This window comes from Nothobranchius furzeri, chromosome 14 (assembly GCF_043380555.1).
Source record: "Nothobranchius furzeri strain GRZ-AD chromosome 14, NfurGRZ-RIMD1, whole genome shotgun sequence".
Classification (NCBI taxonomy): domain Eukaryota; kingdom Metazoa; phylum Chordata; class Actinopteri; order Cyprinodontiformes; family Nothobranchiidae; genus Nothobranchius; species Nothobranchius furzeri.
The window spans coordinates 24,557,657-24,576,561 of NC_091754.1; the positions used below are offsets into that span (position 1 = coordinate 24,557,657).

The 18,905-nt window shown below is 38.8% G+C and overlaps 2 protein-coding genes across 3 annotated transcripts; one reads left to right on the forward strand and one right to left on the reverse strand.

Moving 5' to 3' along the window:
* The first annotated feature begins 485 nt into the window (after positions 1–485).
* On the forward strand, positions 486–9,036 carry si:ch211-214p13.9 (cell surface glycoprotein CD200 receptor 1-A). Its single transcript, XM_015966268.3, has 6 exons — positions 486–769; positions 2,720–3,025; positions 3,259–3,546; positions 7,814–7,910; positions 8,003–8,042; positions 8,128–9,036. Exons 1-6 carry the CDS (start codon positions 703–705, stop codon positions 8,194–8,196), a joined length of 867 nt encoding a protein of 288 aa, XP_015821754.1. The 5' UTR covers positions 486–702; the 3' UTR covers positions 8,197–9,036.
* Positions 8,995–14,626, reverse strand: LOC129164942 (uncharacterized). Of its 2 annotated transcripts, XM_054746845.2 has the most exons (4): positions 13,625–14,626; positions 12,983–13,005; positions 12,872–12,900; positions 8,995–12,340 (listed from the first exon to the last, which is right to left on the reverse strand). In XM_054746845.2, the coding sequence occupies exons 1-4, from the start codon at positions 13,642–13,644 to the stop codon at positions 12,152–12,154; spliced, it is 261 nt and encodes an 86-aa protein (XP_054602820.1). In that variant the 5' UTR covers positions 13,645–14,626; the 3' UTR covers positions 8,995–12,151. The 2 variants fall into 2 exon arrangements, with proteins under 2 accessions (XP_054602820.1, XP_054602819.1); XM_054746844.2 differs by lacking the exon at positions 12,983–13,005.
* Positions 14,627–18,905: the final 4,279 nt, after the last annotated feature.

Below are 18,905 nucleotides of genomic sequence, written 5' to 3' on the forward strand. Positions count from 1 at the left end.
GCCAGTCAGAGCCCACTAAACACAACCTTGCCCAAAAGAGAGGCCATTTGGTATAAACGCATAAACTATCACTCTCTACGCTCTTTGATGTACTTTTTCACTGTTCGTTTTGTGTAACCATAAACATCTAAGCAAATGTGATGTAAAATGACCTCTAACAGTTTTTACGAACATGATTTTAGTTGGTAAGTGAATCATTTTATGGTCAAATTTAACAAAAATTCTACAAGAAATTCTTGCTTTAGCAACACAGTAAAACTGGTACAATTCTGTTGTTTCAATCAGCTTCAAACCGCCTCGTGTTGTTCAGCTCCATGTTTTATGCTCTCCTGTGACAGAAGATGATCATGTGACTAGCAAGAAAGGAAACTTGTGTCTTGAGTTTAGAGATGTCATCCTGTGTGGGAGAAAGAGGTAGACTTTTGGGTGGAAAGCAGTTTGGAGAAGAGAACCAAAAAGGGAGGGACTAGTTGTCTGCTCTTCTTATAAATGTCTGGTTCACTTGGGGTGAAGGATTGATGACTTGTTCAAATGGGGCAGAGGAGAAGAACGGTTTTTATTCAAACCCAGAAAAGGAGAAAGTGAAATCGCTTAAGGAGGGAATATCACATGAAAGCACAGGTTCTGGGGTTTGATGTGATGGTGTCAGGCCCAGGCTTGGTGTGAAGATCAGACCAGACGTTGTTTAAAGAGGAAACAGAGATGAGAAGCACGATGTGGATTTATATCATGGTTGTCTTTTTCTCTAAATCATGGAGCCTGGAATCAGGTTTGAAGAAAAAAATTTAATTTGCACTTTTTTGTTTAGTATTTTAGGTTTTGTTTACATGTGAAAAGGGAGAAAGATGATTTAATAGTTTCATGAAGCTTTATTGTTGATGTTACGGAGTAAATGTTAAAAGTTTTGTATTACCAATTCGAAGTTTGTGCCCCCCCCCTTAGACAAGTCCCTGAAATAACTGCTTTTTCAGTTACTCAGTTTAGACATGCAGGCTCTGGAAACAACATGCAGGGATGTGGGCCCGTAATGCTGACAAGGGAACAAAAAAAATTCCATAACAGACTTGCCCCATATCTCTGGATGAGCAAGCTGCTCTCTGCCCTTGGTGGAAACACGGTTTCGGGTAGCAGAGTGATGCAGCTTTTCTCCACTGCGGGGTCTCGGGCTGTGTTTTTTTACAATACCACCTCCAGCGCTCACAGCTGGCAGAAGTAAACAAACACCGGACCCCTGTTTCCTAGTCATGTTCCATTACATTCCTTTGAGGCGTTTACAGTAACACCAATCGTCTTCTAAAACAACGGATTACAACTATAACCTCAGAAGATTAGATCAATAACGACTGACTGTCAGATCAAGATTTACAGTCAGGTTTCCTTGTCTTTTATGTTTGTTTTTGTCTTGAATTGAACATAAAATGTGTTTCTTTAAAAAATGTCAGCCCTTCTGCACATTTTTTGTTCCGTTTCTTTCTATAATATCACCTTCCCTTTAATTAACTGCTAATTTCACTGATTTGTTAATGAAACTAACTGTTTTTGACTCTATCTTTCCTCATAATGAATCGCTACCCCTGACTAAGAAAATCACTTTATTTTTACTAACCCTCTCTCTAACATCCTCCTTCATATTTCTCAGGAACTAATGAAACCACCCCCATGAAACCAAACGCAACCTCTCCACCTATTAAGGTTTATGGTAAATTCCATTTCTCCATCTTTTCTTCAAAGATTTTGTGTCTTTTGTGTGAATTTTATACAGCAGGTATGAAAGAGGACTGGACACTTGATTTTATTCCTTCGTGATGGCTCTCATTCTTTGTCTTTGTATTAAGGAAGAAACCTTTAAAGTTATGTTAATGAAAAATAAATGTGGGAAATTATGTTCTATTTTGTTGTGATCTGTGTTAAATTCAGATAAAATGTTAATGCTGACATTTAATTTGATTCTACGATGGTAATTTGAAGTTGTCACAATAAAATTTAATGACCATCATCTTGATAAAACTAACCCTCAAAATGCAGAAACAGAACAGAATTAGGTTCATTATCACAAAATATTGAAATAAAAAAATCTACTAACTATACATTGCTAAGTTGGGACTGCCTGATGTGGGTCATCCTTTGCCGATACTGATGGCCGACATGTGTTGCTGATTTTTAGGGCCAATTTTCATGATTTTCTTGAATGTTAAAATATGAATGAACAACATGTCTGAACCTATAATCAGCTTTTGAAAACAGAATAAATGAACTCTTGAACCTTAATTTTGTCAACTGCAAAGTACTAAAATCAAACATTTACCTAAAGTTAACTAAAGAAAACCAAAAATTGGTCAAGTATTTAATATAAAATATGTAAATAAAAGTACATTTCAGTTGACAATAACGTTTTAGAGGTTTCATTAAAAGATGTTTCTCAGGAATGTTTAAATACAAATCTGCAGCAGGACTGTGCTGCCCAAGAATGTGCCTGACTTTAAATAGGCTCAACTGAAAGGGAATCTCGCATGAAGTAGAAAAATTAAAAAAATTGTTAATATTGGCCAGATATTAGCATGAAATGCTGTGTTTTTTATAGTTCCAGCATGTTAAAAGTTGGTCTTATCTTCAAATAAATTGGAAATGTTGTCCGTAGTTTGACATTAAGTGTGATCTGATGTTTGTTGCATTTTGCTAAAATACAAAATTATCTAAAGTAACGCTTTTGTTTCTACAGTTAACAGAAAGCAAGTGTTTAACCTTGGGAGCAGCGTTAACCTGACATGCAGCAGTAGGACATGGAAGGACACCCTCTATGTTATTTGGAATTTAGACTTGAAACACAAAACCTGTCGGATCTCTTATTGCAATGAGGGGGAAAATGTTGACACTTGCAATGATGGCAAGCTTCTGCAGAACACTACGGCTGGTCAGTCGTACCTACACATCCCAAATATTTCAGCTGATGATGTGGGTCTCTACTGGTGTGAGTCAGTATACGTAGGAGGAAATGATAATTATAAGATCAACGTGACTATCACAGGTAAGATTTTATTTTTATGCCAAAGAATTCTTGTTTCATCTTAGTGTGTGTGTGTGTGTGTGTGTGTGTGTGTGTGTGTGTGTGTGTGTGTGTGTGTGTGTGTGTACAACAACTGTATGTCATTCACTTGATCAGTAAATGCCATTTAACCTTGTATTTAACATTTTGCACAGGTAGTTATTTTAATATTAAGTGAACACGTTTTTCTTCTGTTTTGGTCTTTATTGGTTTAGTTCCTCCCACTTTATCTGCCTGGTTGGAACGAAGGGGCAACGAGATGCTTGCAATGTGCAGAGCTGAAGGAGGATATCCTGCTGCCAACATCAGCTGGAGTCTTACGGGAAACTCTGAGTCTGTGAAAACGCTGCCTGGCTCAGATGGATTTGTTACAGTAGAAAGTGAGCTGGAGCTTCTTGAAGGCATGAATCCAGAAAACCTGAGCTGTATCGTCAGACACCAGTCCTGGGATCAGGAGAGGAGTTTGGTGCCACAACCCAGAGAAGGTCAGGATTCTGCAAGAGGTCAGATTTTTGTTTTGTACTTTGGTTTTGTGCACTTTAACTCAACAGTCAGAGTCTTACCTTCAGCAGATGCAGTTATTTTGGAGAATCAGGAAGAAATTATCACTGCAGAGTCAAGCTAAACGATACTAAGAACAAAGTATTAAAGCCACCTAAGCAGTTAACGCCCAAGAAAACAATTTATTGCCTATAGTTATTTTTTTAATAAAGGTACAGCCCACATGCATTCAAAAAGCAATGTGTCATTGTAGCATTGATCGCACGGCTGCGGGGGAGAGGGAGACACTGTAGCACTGACAGCTACTTTGGGAGTCACACACAGAAAACATCACACACACCAACTTATCTGCAAGTTTTAATGATGATACATTTGAATTAAAAAGTGCCTTTCATGACACACAAGGACACTTTATGGGATAAAGTAAGATAAAACAAGATAAACACAATAATATGTAAAAAAAAATTAGAAAGATGTCAAAACTTTTTACTATGAAGTTAAAAATAGGTGTTAAAAACTTGTCTGAAGAGGTTGGTTTTGAGTTTTGATTTAAAAAGTAGGAGAGAGTGAGTGGTGCAAAGGTGGGGAGCCGAGCTCTACTCCCCACCTCAATGGTGACAAGGTGAGCGGGGCGAACCGAGAGTTGAGGAGCAGAAGGGGAACAAAGTGCTTGGACAGGAGTGGTGATGTGAATGAGATAAAATAAGTAGGATAGAGCCAGTTTAGGAAGAGCTTTGAAAGTGATGAGCAGAATTTTGAAACTGATTTTCTGTTTAATGGGCAGCCAATGAAGTTGTTGCAGGATGGGAGTGATGTGATGAGAGGATGGAGTCCTGGTGATGATTGCTGCAGCATTGTGTAGAAGCTGCAGTTTATGGAGGGATTTACTGGGGAGACCAAAGAAAAATGAGTTGCAATAATCAATCACGGATGTGCCGAGGCCGTGGACAAGAATGGCTGTGGTGTGAGGAGTAAGTGACGAACAAAGATGAGAGATGGTACACAAGTGAAAATAAGCAGACTGGGTAATATTATTGATGTGAGATTGAAAAGAGAGTTTTTAAGAGAGTGTTGTCGATGACACCAAGGCTCTTAACATGAGGAGAGGGAGTAACGGCTGAGTGTTACACCCCCGACAGGAGATGTTAAAATGCGAAGGGGGGGGTAACATAAGAAATACGACAGGAGTTAGAATGGTTTTAACTGTTGTAAAAGGTTCTAAAAACAAGAGCAAACAGATGGCGAGCATTATAAAGATAATGCAAAAAAAAAAACAGACTCTCAAAAAGGTTAACATTAAAAGACCAATCACCAACATTAAAAACACCTGGTTAAAACTTATTAAAAGTTTCACTAAAACAGAAGGTGTTTCAAACTCCACAAAGTTGATAAAAGTTCTAAAGCAGTCTATTGACATATAACACCTGGTTAAAACTTATGTTAAAATTTCTACCAAACAGGAGGTGTTTTAAAGGGACTTTACGGAGTTTAGAAATGTTATGCTCGCGATTGCCCCCTCAGGCCAAAAGCGTAACGGCAGCTTCAATAGTAGGCTCGTGCACGAGGCGCGCATGCTGTACGTGCACACTCCTTAACGAAAATAACAGCTGAGACAGTCCCGTGTGTGTGTGTGTGTGTGTGTGTGTGTGTGTGTGTGTGTGTATGGCCTGGAGGACAGAGGACAGGAGAACGTGCAGCTAATTAATTAAATAATTTGGTTCTGTACATTTCTCTTCAGCACAGCCGACAAAGGTTTATGATGGGTCAGTCCTCCTGCATGCTCAGATCATTCCCTTCCCTTGCTTGAAAAATTGTTCCAAAATGAAAGTTGAACCCACATTTTTTTTATCTGTGAATTCAATGCCGTTCGGCGAGTCTCAAATAAAAATTTGGGCATCTTACTGTAAAAAAATATACCATTAATGTAAAAAATAAACTCTAAATAAACTATGTTCACATCCAGAATCAAACCCAGGTCTTCCGCACGGGAGTCCGCAGTCTTATTGGGCGAGCTAAAGCACCAGTAATGTCATTTGTATCTGTAATATTTATATTCCTGATGACAGCTGAAACAACTCTCAAAGAACGGTTCGGAGCGAAAATGGCTATTTTGTTGCTAATTTGCAGGAAATATCTAGAAGAAAGTAGCTACGGGTCCTCAGAAATGTAGCTAGGTTCATCACTAGGCGTTAGGAATAGCGACAGTCGCTGAGTTGGCACTACCTCACTCTCTGCTGCTAAAGCTACGGATAGCAAATGCTACGGGCTATGCCTGAGCGTGAACGCGCGTGAAGCAGCCTGCTCGACCCGAACCAGTGTTGCCAACTGTTTTTGACTGAAAGTAGCTGAAGTTCCCCCCAAAAGTCACTAGATGTCGCCAGATGACGTCACCTGCTAATTTACATTTTGATGACGTCATCACGCCACATTAGCGTTCGTTTTCCCCATAGCATCTAATATATATATATATATATATATATATATATATATATATATATATATATAATAGGATTAAAAGGGAGGAAAATAAAAACTATGTTATATGTTACAGTTATTAATTTGTATGATTAAAATGGCCCAAATAGCTTTGATATGTACAATAAATTCCAAAACTACCAATAAAGTGGCATTAAGACAGATATGGTGTGGTGATCCAAACAGTTCTGTTGTAGGATATAACTCAGACCTCCTGCTCTCCTCACTCTCACAGACATTTTCCTAAAAAGCTGTTTTTTTACACCTCATAGTTTCTCAACTTCTCTGTTGTGTATTCTCTCAATCGTGATAATAATGGTGCACCGAGCAAAAGGGAACGGGTGTCTCATGGTATAACCATCCCTGTGTCACTGAAGGAAATTCAGATGAGCCACAGAGCTGCGTGTGTAAATGGGACGGTAGATGAAACTCCCGATGACGTTATTTGCCAAATGCAGGAAAAGCCAAAGTGTCTGACGGCTGCAGAACCAGAGATGGCAGGTTGACGCCCGCGCCGTCTCTAGTAGAAGCGTGAGCCTGCAGCAATATGAAAGCAGCAGACGTAAATCGGCGGTCTCCAGCTCTGCAGCTGTACTATGTCTTCAGCGAATCAGACCGGCCGAAAACGGTTTATGATTGGTCAGTCCTCGTGCACATGTGCAGATTATCATTCTCTTTCCTTACTCCCGGAAGAACGGTTCAGAGTGCAAATGGTTTCTTTGTTGCTAATCTGTAGGGAATATCTACATGAAAGTTCTACAGAAAGTAGCAACGGGTCCTGAGAAATGTCGCTAAGTTTGTCGCTAGGCGCTTTTTGGAAAAAAAGTCGTTGAGGGGGGTCAAAAAGTCGTTAGGAACAGTGACAAAGTCGCTGAGTTGGCAACACTGACCCGAACAACTCTCTTTTTCTGTGATTTTACTGAAAAACAGGCAATGACAGTAAAAATGCCAGGGCTCATTCTACAGGACCAGGGCATTGCAGGAGAATGTATGAAGAAGAAATGTATTATTTCTATACATGTTTTGGCTGTCAAACTTCCATTATGCCCCTTTAAAAAACCAGAGTCAATAAAATTGTCACCAAGTTAACCTTCAAAACGATTCCTCCTGATCACGCAGAGTTAAAACTACCAAAGTTTAAACTCTTCTACTCGAAGGGGTTGGTTGAGAGGTAGAGCAGGGTGTCATCTGCTTAACAATGAAAATTAATATTGTGTTTCCGGTAAAATGCAACCTAGTGCCAGAAGGTAAATGATGAAAAGAAAGGGTCTCAGGGTTCTGTCCTGGGGCCCCTTCCTTTTATCATTTAGAAACAGGAAAAATATTGGATTTGCATGACTTCAGCTGAAGAAATTGTGTACGGCCCGATAAGGTAGGAAGTGACCCAGGCAAGAGGATGTGTGATACCTATAGATTATAGATTCATTTACTGTTTCTGATGCTCTGCTGCTTCCTGGAGTCAGTGTCTCTCTCAGGGAATTGAGAGTTCTCTGTCTGTGTCTTGTGAATGTAGAACAGGTCTGATCCGTCATTTACAGCAGCTGCATCTTCTCGCTCCAGTGCAACAGCTTTTGCTGCCTCTACCAACATCTACCGCGTCACTCGTCTCCCTCTCCTCTGCGGCCGTGCACACACCATAACAGTTAAATGACTTCCAGCTTTCAATCCAGCGATCACATGTGATTAGAGCAGGGCAAGCAACCCAAGGAGGATAGTCAGCTTGACTTCTCAAAACTGGCCTCCTTTTGTTTTGTTAAGACTTTATCCAAAAACTTTTCTAATTTTTCATTTCAGAATATAAACTTTGGATCTTCCTGCTTGTTATCGGGGTGCTTTTTGTTCTGTTGGCTGCCTTTATTGTTCTTGTACTCAAGAAAGTAAAACTATCAAGGTGAGTTTTATAGATTATCTTGAATTGAACTTAAATGAACCTTTTAAAGGGTTGTTTCTGATGTGTTTTTTTGCTGATTTAAATTTCACCAGACGCTGTCAACATGTCGACACGCCAAACAAGTCTCCAACAGTGGGTAGAACCAGATTGTATTTTGTGCTTGGGGTGCTCTCTTTGACTTTGATACAATCTAGGTTTCTATTTTTTTTTTTTTCAGATAGAGGATGTGGAGGAAGTCGAGCCCTACGCCAGCTATGTACAACGTGTCAACTCAATCTACAATTAACCTGCAGATATGCTTGCAACAAAAAAAAGAGAAAAAGAAAAAAAATTCCTCCGCATGCAGTACAGTCACACCTAAACGCATGTCTTGGGAGTTTGTGAGAAACCGTGAAACTGAGAAATGGTGAAATGGTAATGAGAACGAAGGGTAAGATCAAAGGTTTCTGAAGAGAGGGAAGCCTCTCGATTCAGAGTCAACAGCGGAGACTGATGGAACAGGGGATGTACCAGATGTTACACTCAGGTTGCTGTAGCTGCCCACTGCTGTCTGAGTGGGCCTCATGAGGAACATTAATTATTACTTCAAATGCACTGGAAAGAACTGCACTCTACACCAAATGCAAGACGACTACAGAACTTGGATTTCTAACCGTAATTATCTTTATTTATCAGAAGACACTGGTCTTCTAACAGACTGTAAAACCAGAGTTCTTCAAAATAATGAAGTAATGATATGTGTTAATTTTATTTTTGACTGAGTAAATTATGCTAATTAAATTCATTTTAAAAGCTGATGTGAAGTTTTATTTATTTATGGTTTCACATCAGTGAGATAACGCCAAAAATATCTTTTACAGCCTACTGCTGATGAACTGAAACATTCAGGTGGTAGAAAACCGATGGCCCCTTATCACTTGTTCACCATGCAATTTTAAATTTTTTTTTGTGAACTTCACAATAAACACCTGTTCTGAGAATACAGACACTGGAAAAAGTGCACTCTCCCATCTACTGGTGGATTTCAGAACTTCATTCTCAATACTTTTACAGATTTTCCACACTTTTTAATTTTGTAAATTACTTTCTAAAATGTATGCAAAACATTAAAAACATTGAAAAAATACTTTTGTTTCGAGACTATTTCTTCAGTTAGAGCGTTGAATTATCACCCTATTTGAAGCTTTTGGTTGTCTTTTTGTCCAAATCTGGACAAAATCACCATATTTAGAAAAAAATAAATAAATTACTTAAAATATTAATCAAGATTTAGCATTTTCTATTACTTTTCCTCCCTAAAAGCACCCGTAAAGAAGTAAAAAAAAAAAAAAAACTAAATCAATCTAGACTACATGGATGACCTTTTAAAAGTTAAAATAAAAGACATAGTGAGTACAACTTTGCTCACCCTCATCCAAAACTGTTCTTGAAACAGAGATTGTTTCTTTTAATTTAACATTTCTGTTCAAGCACATGTTTAACACTCTTAGCTGACTCACGGAGCTGCTTCCCTGATCAAACATAAAAATGTAGGCCCAAAGATATTTTCAGGGTTCGTCACCACAGCTGAATCATAAAAAAGGTATCGGGAATCTTTTACTCACTAGAAAAATGTACAGATAAACAGAAAACACAAGTATATTAAAATTACTTGCATTTACTCAAGCAAACGAGTGCTCACAAACAGCAAAATACAACAATAAAATAAAAACTATACATTATTTAGTTTATTAAATGTATATTATCATATTAAAGAATAACTTTTGGTTCTCAGAAGCTCAAAGTTGCAAAACAAATCATGTTATAAATATCTCACCACAATCATTTGGGTGAAAAAACCATTGATGGTATTTTACAGTTATTAGGTAATTTGTCAGTGAAGGCTGGTTGAAGCAACTCAGCATGAAGTTTTAGTTATGAAACTTGTGTTAAAAGTGGAGCAAACATTTGGTTTCTGTCTCACGTCACCAGATAACGATCAGAGTTTCAGCTGCAGCAGAAAGTAACAGAGCAGCAGACGTGCTCACGTCACACAACAAAAATAGGTTGTGTTTTGACTAAATCTATTTTTTCTATGGTGATGAGGCAGCTCTGCTATTTTGCAACACAGATGCTCTTTAAGGGCAAATGATAATCTTTAGTTCTAGTTTTGTGAACCTCAAAAGGATAGTTCAGATCTTCTGAAGAAAGGTCATGAATATGCTTTTAGAACAACCTCAGTTTGGAGAAATAGCATTTTATTTAGATCAGATCGACAAGCTAACTGCTACTCAGAGTGAATTGAACACCAAGGTAGAATTCTGCTCTCTTAGAAACAACTTTAGTATGAAATGAATACGAGTAATGCAGTTACACAAGTGCTTCTCAGTTAGTGAGGCATGCCCCCTTGGGAGTTAGGGGTGGGGATCAGGGGGTTAGAGGCAGGAGGCTCCATTATTATTAGCATAAACTCTAAACCATCTTCCAGTCACTAGATGGGAGCAGTGCTCAGATCAATAAACAGGTTGATTCTTTAAAGTAGCTTCCCAGAGTTTTCCCCTTTCAGAAATGATGTAGGATTTTTCAGAAATCTGTAAACGTGACTGTCTTATTATGTACTGTGATATAATGTAAGCAATACGTCTTTTCTTCTTTTTTTTCCCTAAGCATGCCCCCTGCACCTGCACCACAGAGCTCCATGCAATAGGAAACTGAGCATCGACCAGAGCTAACCAATAGCGTTAGACTACCGCTTACTTACTCCAAATTTAAGGAAGTACTACGGCCAGTGCAGAGTTGATGAACTTTTCACGGACAAGTATGTCTTTAAAATATAAATATAGGAAAACACAACATGACATGAAAATAACACTTGTAAAACAATGTGTTTTAACTCTTTCGGCTACAGAAGCACATTCACAAACAAGAAACATGAAGTCGCCATCTTAAAAAAACGCATCGACAGACGTTTTGTGATATGCTTATCAGCCACTAGATGGTGCCATCTGATAAGAGAAATACTCCGGTAAGAGACTTTAACTCAGAAACAAAAGCAGCCTATAAACGCATCGCTGAACCGAGCTGATGGAGGAAACAGCAGAGGTGCCACAGCTAGTGATGATGGCCACCAGGAAAAGATGAGAAAATTAAACAAAGTCTACACGACCCACATATTCATTGTTAATGTGAAAAAGGTGAAAAATTGGGGGGGGGGGGGGGGGGAACCTGCAGTAGTAGCTGGTGAAGCAAATGTGTTAAAAGATTTCCTGTCCCATCATAGACATTCAAAATATCAGCTGGAAAATGATGACAATTACACAATAATTATAAATAAATGAATAAATAAACAGCCGTGTTGAAGTAGCACATGGGTATGTTCTGGGTAAATAAACAACTACATAAACTAGGAGGAAGCGTGGCCAGCGTGAGGTTAGCTTAGCATGCTAACAGCTTGCTAAGCCCACATAAACGTGATGGAAAAGTTATGTTTCCAGCTACATATCTTTTATTTGAGCTGTTATTAAAAAGCAATCTACTTTTGTCATAGCTAACTGTTAAATAGGAATCTGGTCAGATCTGGTGTCTGTTTCTCCAAACTGAAGTTGCTCAAACAAATTTATACGACATATAAGAAGATAATAATTTGTAGGGTGCCACAACTTTAAAACATAAAGCTTAGCTCAGTTAACAACTAGTAAGCAGTGGTGGTGTGCTTTACAGTGGTTTTACCTGCTTATGCAGGAAATTAAACACAAATCTTTTGCAGAGAAAACATTCAACAATTTTGAGACAAAAACATTTCCTATGCAGCAGAATGTATCGAGCTGCTCGATTTGGTGATTTACAAACGCTGCGGTTTTTTTAGGATGTTTGCTTTAGTTTTCCTTCCAAGCAAAAAGTCCAGTTTTACTTTTCTTCCACACAATCACTATTATCATGAAGTCCTTGAGTCCAACTGAAATGCTACTTTCTGCTGTAAAGAGACCAAACGTGTCACCTGCTGTCTTCTTGTAGGAACATCTTGGTTGTGCTCTTGTTTACAGTCACCTCAGAGAGGAAGAGTAACATCCTGAGGTTAAACATTCCAACATCTATCTGCTGTTGGCTTTGTTTAGTTAGGGTTTCCACTGTTCCTCAGATAATCAAATTATAATCTTGATTTACCCGCCATTGTAAGAGTTCAACTGCAACGATGCTTCCCCTTTCTCAAGATGTATTAGTGTCTGTCGGTCCAAAATAATTTCTGCTCTAGGTTTCTTTTTTTATTCCATGAGCACGTAGTCGTCTGCACATTCGTCCTTAGACGAGCTGTTAGATTTTGCATCTGCTTGAATGTTTGCAGGGATATGAACTGTAGCATAGTCGCAGTCATTGTCAGCCATAGCTTGAGGTCTTGGTCCTTTGGAGTTGCTGTGGCTGATGGAGGCGTACATCACGTCCTCATTAGGTTCCTAGGAGACAGAAGACAGAGTGAGAAGAAAAGCATGGACGTAATTTGGGGGGGGATGGGGGCGGGGGGGGGGGGCATGTCCCCCCCACTTTTTCCAAAGTCAAGTTTTGACCCCTGCACTTTTTACCATTCAAAAACTAAATTACCGGTAAGCTATATTAAATTGACACTGGTTGAGCTCTAGGACCAAGCAGAAAACAACTGTTTGTGTTGAAGCCTGTTTTCCATTAGAACATACTGTAAAGATACCCCCCCCCCCCCGTGTCCCCCCCACCACCACCACCACTTCTAAAGTGAAAATTACATCCATGAAGAAAAGTCATTTGTCTAAAACATACTTTTTTAATGAAGTGCAACAATAACTGGTGCTTGTTTGAATGTGGTGAGTTTTAAAGCGTCTCAGGCCATCTTTTACAACAAAGGTAACATTTTTGCTCAGGCAGTATGCAAACCTTTTTTCTAACTGGGATGTCATCCAACAACTACCGCAATGAGTTTGCATATGGCCTGAAATAGGTGTTTGAACGTTTACCTGGTCATCATTGGCAGCTGCAGAATTCCCTGAAAGAGAAAATGCAAAATGCATCAGTATCTCTCCGAAAACTTTTAGAGGCTACAACTGAATCCTCAAACAAAGGCGCACCTTTCTGCCGCTTCTTCTGCTGCCTGGAAGTCAAAGTAAGAGGACAAATTTTTAGAACATTCCACGCTCAACAAGGAAACCACATCGGTCTGGGTGAGGGAGGGTGGAGAGGGGATGCTATTTATTTTAGCTTAATCTTTTGTGAAGTACCATAGATATCAGCAGCGGCTCAGAAAAAGGTGCAGCCTTGACCACATGCTGCGTTTCCTTAGCAGATTAACTGATGAGATCGTGTGAAGCAACAGGAAACACTGTCAACCTACATCTGTCCTTAAGCAGCTGTATTCATGCTTCACACATGCATAAGTGACTACAAAATATTAACATTTTAAACATTAATCTGTTTTCTTATTTTTAACTTGGAGCTCTAGGATACCCCAACTGAAACCAGATCTATTTTTAGCCATAACCGCTATTTCCTCAATTGAGAAGTAGCACAACTGCTACAAGACAGAAAATGCACAAACATTCATAAAAAAATGCACTTTTTATCATCTTGTTTATCTTTTTCAATTAGCTAATTTGTTTAAAATTAGTAGTTAAACATTTTTATTCAAATAAAGCAACTTTCAGGACATTTCTGAGCACATTAATCCTGTTCTGAGTCATTATATGTAGCAGGACAGTTCAGAGGTCACCTACCTGGAGGTGCAGTTTCCCATGATGATTCCCAAGAGAGTTCCTGGTTGTTGGAGGACAACCTGAAGCCCGTCGCACCAGCAGCCTCCGGTCTCACTGTTTGCATCAGAATGCTCTCAAACCACAGCAGTGGGGGACTGAGCAGAGAGATAGATGACGAAAAGAGGGAGGGATGGGGGAGCAAGGAAGAGGCGGCTGCACAAAGGTCTAGGTTTGTGCATTTTGATTCACTCACACACTCACACACTCACACACACACACACACACACACACACACACACACACACACACACACACACACACACACACAGAGGAAAAACTGGTCTTAGATCTTTCAGTTGAAGAATTTAATGACAAAACGTTGTCCTTTAATCCCCCATTTCAAAACAAAGCCACATAAACACCTTAATCTGGAATAAATCTAATCTCAAAACAGGTTTGAATATCAAACATAATGTTGATTGCTTAGAAGCCAAATCCTTTTAATGAACAAATATAAAATCGTGTCCCTTCCACTCCACTGAGGTGGTAAAGTAATATCACCAAAACTTAAACCTCCTGCATTGCTAGATACATCAGGATATAAAAAGATAATCCTAACTGAAATGTCTGCATTTGCTGGTGAATCATCCTATTTGCATGATTGTGCAAATTTTCTTCCTACCAGGAAGTTGCTCGCTTTTTAGGTACACAACCGAAAGTCCAGGGATTAAAAGGAAAATGGCACCTGTATGGACTCTTTGATCAGTCAGGAATTTTTCTGTAATATGCACAATACAGTCAAATCAGTTCCTGATGGTGTCACAACTAATGCTTTTTGTTGCAACAAAGAGCCAAAAAATCTGTGTATTTAGACGAAACTCTGAACTGATACTCGATGAATATCAAACCTGAACGCTGGGATAGACAGAGCAATGAATGATGTCATCACTAACTCCAACATTCAGCTGAAGAAAATAAGAAGTAGGCCAAAAGTTTAGTGTTAGCGCTCTTTTAAATCTATTACTAGGGATTCAAAAGTAAAAGGGTAAAAGAAAGCAAAGACGTGATAAAAATAATGACCGTTTGCATTTGCTGCTTTGTTTATGAGACATGAAGAGAGATGAACATGTAGAAAGCCGAGATACAGTTTGTAAAAGAATTAATGCTAGAGCAGAGGTAAACAACCTTCAGGTAGAGGTGAGGTTCACAACTCTGTAGAGAAGCTCTTTTGCATACCTTACACCTTTACACATTTCTTCTATTTTTTGCTTTCTTACATCACATTTAAATGTTTCAGATCAACAGAACGTGTCAAATTATCCTTTCCTTAATTTGGAAAACAAGGACCTGCCCGCTTCCCCATTCAGTGTCAGCAGCCACGCCCAAGCCTGATTACTGCCACACCTGTAGAAATCACCCTGATCAAGCAAAGCACCGTGTTCTGAAGAAACTCAACAAAAAATGTAAAACACTGCAGGTATGATTTGGTTTGTAAGGTCAAACACCATGTCTCAGCAATAATGAGGAAATAATGATACCCATGGAGGAGCTGAGAGTCTAAAGGGGCTGCTGACCAAATAGAACATCTATCTCACATTTGCTATCTTAATGATTCCCAGAAATTTTATGGTGATTGAGTGTCCTGCTTAATCTGGTGTAAAATTAATCCTGCAGAAAAAGAACAAAATGTCTTTGTTGATTTGACTGAGACCTAGTTTGGGTGTTTGCCGGTTTAGATCACTTTCTTGATGGGTTTCCTCGTCTCGGAGTGTCTTGGTGGTAATATTCTTGCTACAGGGCCTTTTTTGGTTTGAACTGATAAAGCTACTTGAATGTGAAATGTCTTGAGCAAAATATAACCCCCCCAAGAAATCACAATACTCAAATCTTGAGATAGTCTGGCCAGCCAGACTATATATTCACATATATAAACTTTGCAAAGCAAGAATTTGGTCTGGTTCACTAGGCTTTTGAGACGCACTTCCACATAATTCTTGTAGTAATACGTTTTATCACAAGATGGCGCTCAATAAAAGGAAAAGAAGCGCATCAGCTTGTGACATCTACCGTTTCAAGAAGACTGTGTTAAAATGTTTTATTTACTATTTATAAAGGAAATATAGTTTTTTTTATTCTAACTGAGAGTTCCCTTTCATAACTTCAGGTATAGTTGCAGTTCTTTAAGAGAAATCCTTTGTTTTCACACTCATGAACAAACGCAGGGTGTGCTTTGTTTCTGTTTGACACACTGAAACAGTATTGTGCAGGGTGCTGAGGTTGAGATATCAGCAGGAAGTGGCGAGCTCCGCTTAAAGCTAGTTGAGCCACATAGGTAGTCTCAGATCTCATTTTGAGCCTCAGGGACACACTGAGCTGTCTGATGATAACATTCAGCTTCACGTTGTTCTGTATCCATGGAGACACTGAAGGTAAACCAGTTTATTCTGTCATAAACCACCACAACAGTGGGAAACCTGCCAGGAGGCTGCTTTCCACATATGAAATGGACGAAAACACAAAATACGCTGTTATTAAACTACCCTGAATGTTCACCAAAATCAGTCTATTGAAATAAACTAGTTTTATGTAAACCAGATGTTTTTAAAGTGCTAACAAATTATAATTTCTATGTGATCTTGCTTTATTATACAACACAAGTAAGAAAATAACTTTATAAAATTAAATTTTCAACATCACAAACAAACCAGCTCCAGCAACTTAAGACTTCCTGCTCCTGTTCAGAGCTTTTGGTAGTAAATGCATGCACATCAAAAACCACATCAGTGTGCTTTGGCTCAACATTACAGGAAGTTAAAGATCGGATGCACGCTGACATTGACTTAACACATGGTAAGAAAAGTACGACAAATCTTCACACTGTTACTGTTACTGTTACTTAAAGACATAGTGTGTGGATAATTGTCTCAAAGTTTTTGTCTCCACCATTAAGACAAATGAAAATCTAATACATACAGAAGCTAAGAACAGCAAAAGAAAAAAAAGTAAAAGAGGAACAAAAGGAATAGTAATGTTTTACTTAAATACGCAAAGAACAACATAAGTATAATATTACTATAATAAATAATATGTAAGGTATTTCTGGAGCTTTTAAATTGGTATAAATGGACTGAAGTGTTAGTGTGTAAGCAGCATGTTGATTATTCTGAAACTGTGTAAAAAAAGAGAAAAATGTCACCTTATAATAGACACATTTGTTAGACAGCAGATTTGATGGTAAGACTTAACAATAATGGTCCCTTTATTAACGTTACTAGGTGTATTATTAAGCATTAATGAACCAATAAAAAATTAACAACTGCTTAATCCTAATGTTAATAATAAGTAATGCATTACTGAGCAGACACCCCCAGGCCCCTTTGTCTTAACACTTAGTAGTGAACAGTATTATGAACAAGTGATGTGACGTTCATGAACTAATCAAATCTTTTTCTCATGAGCACTTTTAAATAAGCTATGGACCCCCACCCCCACCCCACCCCCCCAGCCAAAAGACAACAGCGACCATCTGATGAACGGTTCTACGACCCATAAGTCCCTTCACTATTAGGAATGTTAGTAAAGGACCCTTTGTTTATCAAAGCCTAATAATGCAGTAAGTAAAGCTAATAAAAGGACCCTTATTGTAAGGTGTTACCAGGTATTTTACATTTACTGAAATAAGAAGAAGATATCTGAATTTTAACAGAAACATAAGATTACACCTTCATTCATTCATTCATTCATTCATTCATTCATTCATTCATTCGTTCATTCGTTCATTCATTCATTCATTCATTCATTCAGACATTCATTCATTTTAAGTGCTGCATGAAAACAGATGAACAGACAAAATAATCCAAAAAGAGAACAAGTTCACCAAATCAAAGCTCAGATCTAGACTATTTGTTTGTCTCTTCTTCATCTTGTAAACATGACTCATCAAACCACCACTGTTTCCTACTCAAGCTCAATGCTGAACACTAGAACATCACTCTGTTTTCTTTTGACCACATTCAACTAACACAACTGATTCATACTGTTTCTCCAAAACCTGTTTGTCTTTGACCTTACTCATCTCAGTTTACTTAACAGGAATGCAGACCAGAGTGTACACAGTGAAACGTTAAAATGAAGCTGTGTTTAAATCCCCAGATGGGAGAATGGACTTGTGTTTCTGTGTGGAAATGCTTCTTTCAGCAATGGTGTCTGAAGATTGCAGTCCACACCTACGTGCCAAAATGCACGCACACATGCACAGTGGTAATTTTCCCTCTGACAGGGCTCTGATTCAAACTGTAAGACTGACAGCCTGCACGCTTGTCTGAAAGCTTGATTAGATCAAACCTTAGGTTAAAGGGAGGCTGTTTTACTTGGGTTGAGAATCACAGTGAAACACACGACCACCCTTAACGCGGGGGCCTGTGACATCATCAAGGAAAAAGAAAAATTATCATTTGAGATTTGAATGGACATACGTAGCTCCCATCCCTGCTATCCGTCCCCTTCATGAAGGAGCTGAAAGCTATGCCTCATTCCCCCCCCCCCCCCCCCCACACACACACACACACACACACAGTGCAGCCAACTTTTTCATTATTCCATGCATGTGAGCGGGATAGTGGATGGCAGCTTTTTTATCTGGAGAAATTTGAGTTGTGGCCTGAGAGCGTGTGAAGCCAGTCAGATGCGAGTTTGCAGCCCCGGCACAAATCGTCTCGTAGAGCTAACGGAAAAGTAATGTTTTTGGTATGTTCCTGCTCAGACAGACCTGGTTGTAACTGCGGCATTATCTCCTCATCGGGTTCTGTAGGAGCCGCTAGTCATGGATTTTAATCAAATCAAGAACAGAGACAACTAAAGCTGGCAGGAAACCGGCACTCACGGCCTAACTGCACTAACACTTCAGCAGGCAAAAAAAAAAATAGACCAGTTTCATAAGATTGAACGCTTCACTAATTACTTAGCTCTTTGAACAAAGGCTAAATCCCAATTAGCTTGAAGTTTACAGACTGACTTTAACTATTTCTAAGCTGATAGTGCTTCACCCCGTAGTGCATGCTAACTGGGGTGCATTATCATTGATTGACAGCTCCCACTTGTTGACGCACAACTGGTCAAGACTCTTGTCTTCCATACATGATTCACTTTTCCGTAGAGGTCGGGGGAGGGGCTAAGGGAAGTCAATCAAATTTAAACAATTTTATATCTACTTTAAATTTTTTAAACTAAGCAATCCACAAAACAAGCTCATACATTGAGACATATATACCTTTATTAAGGTAACAATAGATCTTTGAACTAA